The sequence below is a fragment of the Antrostomus carolinensis genome, unplaced genomic scaffold (assembly GCF_000700745.2).
Source record: "Antrostomus carolinensis isolate BGI_N321 unplaced genomic scaffold, ASM70074v2 scaffold32404, whole genome shotgun sequence".
NCBI lineage: Eukaryota > Metazoa > Chordata > Aves > Caprimulgiformes > Caprimulgidae > Antrostomus > Antrostomus carolinensis.
The window spans coordinates 84981-92405 of record NW_010311995.1 but is presented as its reverse complement, the minus strand read 5'-3'; the positions used below and the strand labels follow the sequence as shown (position 1 = coordinate 92405).

General features: G+C 53.1%; 1 protein-coding gene across 1 annotated transcript in view; it reads right to left on the bottom strand.

The window, feature by feature from the left end:
- Window positions 1-5810: 5810 nt before the first annotated feature.
- FAT2 (FAT atypical cadherin 2) overlaps window positions 5811-7425 on the bottom strand; it is a 58260-nt gene continuing 56645 nt past the window's right edge. Inside the window, 3 exon segments of the mRNA XM_029084727.1 lie at window positions 5811-5980; window positions 5983-6330; window positions 7119-7423. Of these exon segments, the coding sequence (XP_028940560.1) occupies window positions 5811-5980; window positions 5983-6330; window positions 7119-7423 (823 nt within the window).

The window sequence follows — 7425 nt, the reverse complement described above, 5'->3', positions numbered from 1 at the left end:
CTAGCAGTGTGAGAAGGTTTGGGCTCAGCCACCCCTCCGCAACCCCCTGTCTGGGCCAAACTCCTCCCTGATAACACAGCATCTCGAAACACTAGCAGCACGGTGGCTTCCTTCAGAGAGCTGTTATCCCACATCCCACCACAGCCATGTCTGCCTGGGGGTGGGCAAAGGCTGCTGGTGGTGCTGGGATAGTCACAGAAGAGTCAGGGTTGGAAGGGACCTCTGGAGATCATCTGGTCCAACCCCACTGCCAAAGCAGGTACACAGGATCCCATCCAGGTGGGTTTTTGATATCTCCAGAGAAGGAGACTCCACAACCTCTCTGGGCAGCCTGTTCCAGTGCTCTAGAGTAAATATAGTGTCAATATAGTGCTGGTGGCCTGTCCTCCCTTCTTCGACAGAGAATGAATGAGGCTTGGGGTTATTTTCAGTGTTTGACCCACTTCTGGGCGGAGAAGGCTGTGCAGAGCAGTGTCCCTGCAGCCTCCCTCCTCCGTGTGTGGTGTTTCAGTGTCTTGCACTGTGTCCCCTTTGCTGTCTCTGCTTTGGGTGCCCCATGGTGGTAGGTGGACCCACGGCCAGGTGTGGGGTGGGTCTGTGTCACGTCGCTGCTCCTTTCCCTCGTCTGCTTGCTATGTCTCTCAGGGCTCACCTTGTCTCCTCCAAGTCTGTGCTGGTGAAGGTTTCATGCTCTGGCATCACTTGGTTATGGGCAGAGCAAAGCTTTAAGTCAAATCCTCCATCTGGAGGACACCGTGGGGGTAGAGAGCAAACACCCAGGTCTGTGAGGGGCAGCTGGCTGGGAGGGGCTCCTGGTCATGCCACAGATGGGAAAAGTGCAATATTCACATCCATTGCTGTGTCCTGACCCTGGCCTGGCCCTTGGGGGTTGTGTTTGAGTGCAGAAATGTCACCCTTGGTCCCCAGCTCTTCCCCATGAGAAGGCTGGCTGTGTTTCAGGGGACAGCTGTGTGCCAGGGCATGTCCCCAATGTGGCACTGGGCATCAGTGGGTTTGCTGGTGGGGCTCCTAGCATCCAAACTCACTTTGCAATCAGCGATGAAGACCTCATTTCCAAGGAGAGTGGGATATCACAGCGGCATTAAATGTTTTTGTGCAGTTCTTTACTTTTATCGGGGTGAGCAGGGGGTGTTTGGAGATGGGGCCAGACGTGCCGGTGGGACATGTGGCATGAGGGGCTCTGCTGAGCCAGGAGGACCTGACACAGGACCCGATGGACACGAAAACTTGACACTTGTGTATCGTAGGCTGCTCTTTAACCAAGAAAATTGTCTGTGTAAATATAGAAATGATTAATGTACATGTCTCGTGCCTATGGATATTGTCCGTGTGCAGCTGCCCGGTGGAAGAGCTGGTGCTGCACCCAAATCATGTATCTTACTGTAATCAATAAATATGATCTATTTTTTATGTGAAAAGGCTCTGGGGTGTGAGATGGGGATTTCTCTTCCATGAGGCAGGTGTTCAAACTCCCTGACAGGGCCCAGGCCAGGCGTGGAGCAGGTCTGGGGGTCTCCAAGGGGGGGCCCTGCTGTGCTGGGCTGGATGGGGCAGTGGTGTGGCATTAATCATGCTACAACTTTTAGGACTAATCTCTTTGGGGTTTTTTGTTTGTTTGTTGCTTTTTTTTTAATCTTACCTTCTTTTTTCTTCTTTTTTTCTCCATGGGAGAGCAGATGACCTGAAGTCCAGCCAGCAGCTGGGGTCAGACCCTCTGCTTTTCCCACCTCTGCAGCAATGTACAAGCCTCCCCCCCTCTCTGCTGAGGGTTTTGAATAAAAGCATTTCAGCTTTGCTGCTCTGAAAATGAGAATTTTTCTTCTGAATGCATTTGTGCAAGTAGGTTGTGAGCAGAGCTTTTATGGGTTTGCTAGGCTTGGCTGTCCTCTCTGCCCTACCAAAACTGTACCTTGGCTTCTTGGCTATGCCTTGGGACCCAGCAGCCTGGTTTCTGCCAAAAGTGGGGCTGCAGCTAAAAAAAGAGCCTGGCATGTGCCAATGGCAGCAGCACTGTGGAGGCTGAGCTGCTGCTGATCTACCCCAGACAGCAAGCAAAAGCCAGCCCACGCTCAAAGACAGCCGGGCACCACGCCAGCATCACTGCAGCTTGGCTTATCCTCACGCTGCTGAATAATTCATATCATTGTGGTGTGTCATTAGTGGGGCTGTTTGGGAAAAGAGTGCTCAAAAAAGTACATTTCTTGAAGCTGTGATAGAAAAATCTCCTTAAAGTATGTAGATTGATGGGGATTGTGGTCCTTGAAAAGGGATCCAAGGCCAACTGAACCTCAGGGCAGGAGGTGTAGCTGAGCACAGGCAGCTCCTGATGGTTGGGGTATTTCCAGCTGTGGACAGTCACCATGGATGGATCCACAACCATCTTTTCTTCTAAGGGTTGAGCACTTCAGGGCTGCATCTGTTCCATGAGATGGTTTTGCTGAGGCTGCCCCTTCCCAGCTGTCACTTAGCAAGGTGGACACTTAGGTGTCCATTGCCCTTGGCCTCCCCTGCCCTGTGGCTGCCAGTCAAAGTGACCCTGGGGAGTTAAAAAGTCTAAAGGAAAATATTGCTGCTGTTATTTGAGCTGCTTCTGATGCTGGAAAGAGTAGTTTGGGTTTGCCTCATGGGAAAAAGCTGTGCATGTTGCTGAGAAACTGTGGCACTTGGAGCCAGGCTGGGAAGCTGGTGGGATGACAGCCTGGCCACCCCTCAGAAACCTGCCCAGACCCTGAGCCAGCAGCAGTGGTGGGTCCCTGCTGTGATATCACTTATAACAAGGCTCATGCCATCCTGCTCTGCTGAAAGTGCCAGAGAACTAAGGCACAAACTGGGGTTTATGAGCAGAAAACAGGGGCAGAGCAGGTGAATCCCATCTTCTCCTTTGGCTGTAAGAAAATGCTGCTCCCACAGCAAGACCAAGGATGGTGACCTACTTCTACCTACTATGGTGACCTTCACAATGTCCTGTCAGCAGACAGGAGGATGTGTCTGCATTCGTTAACTCAGTGCAATGGCTTAATTGCTTGTTGGGCAGGAGTTGCTGGAAAACATCTTCAGCCACGTCTTCAAAGCTCTCGTGTGTCTCTAAATGTGTCTGTGTTTAGTTTTATTAAAAATAACCGTAGGGATCTGCAAAGCTCACAAGCCCATCGTGGCAGGGCAAAGCTGAGCTCGGGACCTGCACAAGTGCAGCCCTCCCTTGGCTTTAATTTGGGATTAACCCCAGCTGTGGTGGGAGGTCTGCCCATGCCAGGTGATGCTCGTCCTGCAGCTGGCAGGTCAGGCAGGAAGGAAGTTCTGGAGATTTTCCTGCTCTTCCCTTTGCAGCCTCTCTGCATGATGAGCCCCCCCTCAAGTCAGCAGGTAGGATGCTGTGGTGTCCCTGGGGTGTTTTGGGGTGTGGGGTGAGTCCTTGTCTTGGGAAATGGAGCTGGTGGCAGAATTTGCAGCTTGAGGTGCTTGGACAGCACAAGGGTGGTGTGGTCAGACTGGGGGTTTGGAGCAGTGTGCTGTGCCCTGTACTGGTGGGTTTCCACCCTTTGTGGGGTTGCAGAGCTGTGGTCCTGCTTCTCCCTTCAGCAGCGGACACTGAGGCACTGCCCTGGGCTGGGACAGTCCCTCCTTTTTGGTCACTGTTGGGGTCACTTGGCCCATGCAGCACTTTGTCCCTTGCAGATGTTGTTGGCCCTGGAGGCACTGCTCCTCTGCCATCTCCATGGTGATAGCTAATGACATCACTGCCACTCAAAGCATCACTGAGCTTTAGTGATGTCATCAGCTGTTGCTGGGGAAATTCTGGGATGGATTGTGCTCTCCAGTTGATGGAGAGCCCTTCCAGAGGAGGCTGCCTGGTGTGCAGGTGAGAGCCCTTGCAGATGTTGTTGGCCCTGGAGGCACTGCTCCTCTGCCATCTCCATGGTGATAGCTAATGACATCACTGCCACTCAAAGCATCACTGAGCTTTAGTGATGTCATCAGCTGTTGCTGGGGAAATTCTGGGATGGATTGTGCTCTCCAGTTGATGGAGAGCCCTTCCAGAGGAGGCTGCCTGGTGTGCAGGTGAGAGTGACAGCGGTGACGAGCCGGGGGTTTTTGATGGAAAAAGAAATTGTCAAAGTGCATCAGAGTTTTGAGAGGTAAAAAAGGGAGAGCTGTGGGGTGGCTGGTGGGTGCTGGAGGAGTGGGGAGCAGCCCTGATGCCCAGAGGGTGCTCGGGCAGGGGAGCTGGTCTACAGGTGCTGGGGCTGGCTGCTGTGTCCCACAGAGCCTGTGCCAGGGGTTTGGGGACCTCTCTGCAGATATGCTTGAGTCAGGTGTGACTCAACCTATTTTCCAGGTTAACTGGGTGATAATTATCTCCTTAAGGGCTGTGGCTTTACTTTTGGAAATGAGAAGAATTTCTGTTTTCCCAAGTGTGTGTGGTTGGGGACGGGAATCAAGGCAGGGCTTGGATTCAGGTCCTTTCAACCCCTTTCCTCCTGAGCTAACAGCTATGGCAGGCTCGTGCCTTCCCGCGTCCTTCCTGTGGCCCTTATAGGTTCCTCAAAGGTGTGTTGAACATGCTGTCTTGGTGTTTCTCTGAAGGCTCAAGAAGCTGGGGGTGCTGGTGTCCAAAATAAGCTGTTATTCCCTGGATTGCACTTGGCTGGTGCTAGGCAAGCATGTCCTATTTAGAAGGGAATTCCTGAGTTATTGAAGGAAATAATCATAGTAAAAAAATCCAAACTCTTTTAATACTTTCCAAAAATCAACAACAAAAATGTTACATCAAACAACCAACCAAAGAAAACCTCTCACGAAGAAACAATACATTTCCAAGCACAAGGACATACAGGCAAACCCACGCTCAGCAGCCTTGGTGCCCCATCTCGAGCAGGACATGCCACTTGGTGCTGGCCAGTCTTTCTGGGATACACCAGGGAGCCCCAGCTGGGTGGCAGGACCATGTACCACTGTGTTCAGCGTGGGGACTATGACAGCCATGGGGACACGTCTGTGGTCGTGTCCTTGAGCAGGGTCTCCCATACTCCCTCGAGCCAGCCTGACTGGGCAGGGGTCTTGCTTTGCCACCAGCTGCGATCGTTTGAGTCTGTGGGTGGTTCCTGGTGCAACAAATCTTGTCGCTTGGTATTTCTACAGAAATGAACTTTTTTTTTTTTTCTTGGACTTCTGTTGGCCAAGTGAGGGACATGCTGATGGGACCAGCTCTGTTCCCTCATCTCTCTTCCTACATCAGGGAGCAGATGTGGAAGAGGGTTTGCATGAGCTGGTCCATTCCACTGGGCAAACTGTTGGCTCAACGCAAGCCCTCAGAGCCAGAGCTGAGGGCAGGGAGCTTCTGCTGTCCCACCAGGGGCACTCCTGGGCTGTACATCACTAGTCCTTTTGCACTTTCTCCACCATGACTGCTGCCATGCCTGCAGTGCTTGTCCTCTTCTTCATCCTCCTCCTCATCCCTGTGGCCAGGGAGCCTGGGGTGGGAGGAGGTGGCACGCTGCGGTCCTGCGCGGTGTCAGAGGAAGTCCCCTTGGCAAGGAGGTGGGTGAGTCATTGGCATCCCAGAAGCATCCTCCGTGTCCCAGGCTGGACCATTTCCCCTCTGTTTGCAGCAGAAGCACCGTGGAGGGCAGTGAGGGGAAAGATCCAGCAAATTACAACCCAACCGTGCGGGGGAAGATGCCACAAGCTGGGGAGGGGACATGTAAGCCTCCCTTGGGTGGCACGTGCCAGCCCCCCTGCACACTGTTCTGTGTGGAGATGCGCTTCTCATCTCGAGAACGAGTTCCTCATTAAAACATCACCTCCTCGCAGCTCCCGTAGTCACTCTCCACCATGTCAGAGCCCTCGTAGTTGGGGGGTGGAAGGGGCTGGGCTCGGATGCTGGGCTGGTGGCCCACCTCACAGTCTGCGTAGGAGGGCTGGGCCACGCTCAGACGCATGCTTACCCGCTTGTAGCCGGGGGGACACCCTCGCCCTGCACCAGTTGGGCTGGGTAGTAGCTGATGGCTGTGTATTCGTTCTGGCACTGGGAGGCTCCCATGTCCACGGGGCCAAGAGGCAAGAAGTCCTCCAGGTTCTGGTTGCTGTAGCGGGGTGGGATGGGTGCCCGCTTGTTGCTCTGGTCCAGTGGGAAGGGAAAGCCTCCGTAAAGAGCGACTGGCTCCGTGTCTGCTGGTGGAGGGGGTGGCGGGGGGAGAGGAGGGTGGGAGGAGGGTGCAGGAGGGCCTTGAATGATCTCGTAGTGGGAATATTCCTGGACATCTGATGACAGGTACCTGGGTGGCCAGTAAGTTGTTTCTGCTGGGTAGACTGGAATAAAAGAGAGTTGTGTTAGCTGCAGTTCACACTGTTGTTTTCCCTCTCTTGCCCTCCCACTAATTCCTTCTGTAGATCCTAAGCCTACAGGAGATGTGGGGACATGGGAGTTGTAGCTGCTGCTTTGGGAATTGAGGGGACCTGAGAACAGCCCTGGCAGGGTTCCAACAGCCTTCAGACCCCTGCTACTTTAGCACCCAAAAGACAGACTTCATCACGCCATTTGGATGCAAGAATCTTGCATGATGAAGGGATGAGGGCAGAGCAAGCGATCCACTGGATCTCTCCCTTCCCTTGTAGTTAATCTTGTGAACTCTCTTCTAACAGTGTACTTTGGTGATGAACTCCAGCGTGGAGAGAAAGCAGTAACCTTGCTGTCTAGAGCCATGCAAGGTGTTTCCCTGAGGGTGTGAGGACTATTGATGCAAATACCTCCCCTAAAACCCATACTGACTTTTAGAATCTTTAATTTTGCCCCTTAGCTTCGTTATTCTCCTTCATAGGGTCTTTGAGTCACGATGTGTGGGAATCCAGGCTATGCATTAATGATTTCCCTGCTGATTGTGTATGAGACTGAGCAGGTTAAAGCTGAAAACTGGGATGTACTGGTGAACCAGGAGCAAAACGCCAATAAAGGACCTATAGCAGGGCTTGGGCAGCATTTGCTCATGCCTTGCTTGGCTTTCACCAACACCTTTGGTCCCTCATGTTTGCAAACCTTAGATTCACTTCACAAGGGCAAGAGGGATGTGTAAGAGCAAGAAAAATCTGTGGCTACTGACCCATCTCCTCCCTGGCCCAGGTGCACTTGATGAAGGACTCGTTGTCAGAGTTGGAGGGGGGTGCAGCGGGGGGCAGGTTGGGTGCCACGCTGCACACAATGGTGCCTCGGTGCTTTGGGGCATTGGCTGAGTTGAAGGTGACAAATTCAGGGGTGCCGGTGGGTTTGCGCTGCTCCGGTGTGGCTCGGTCCAGGTTGTTGTGTGTTGCATCACTGAGGATGTTGAGCTCGATGGGTGGCACGGCTTGGGTGCCCACCCCCACGCTCTTGGAGAACTCACTCTTGGAGAGCAGGTCGGGGTCCTCCCT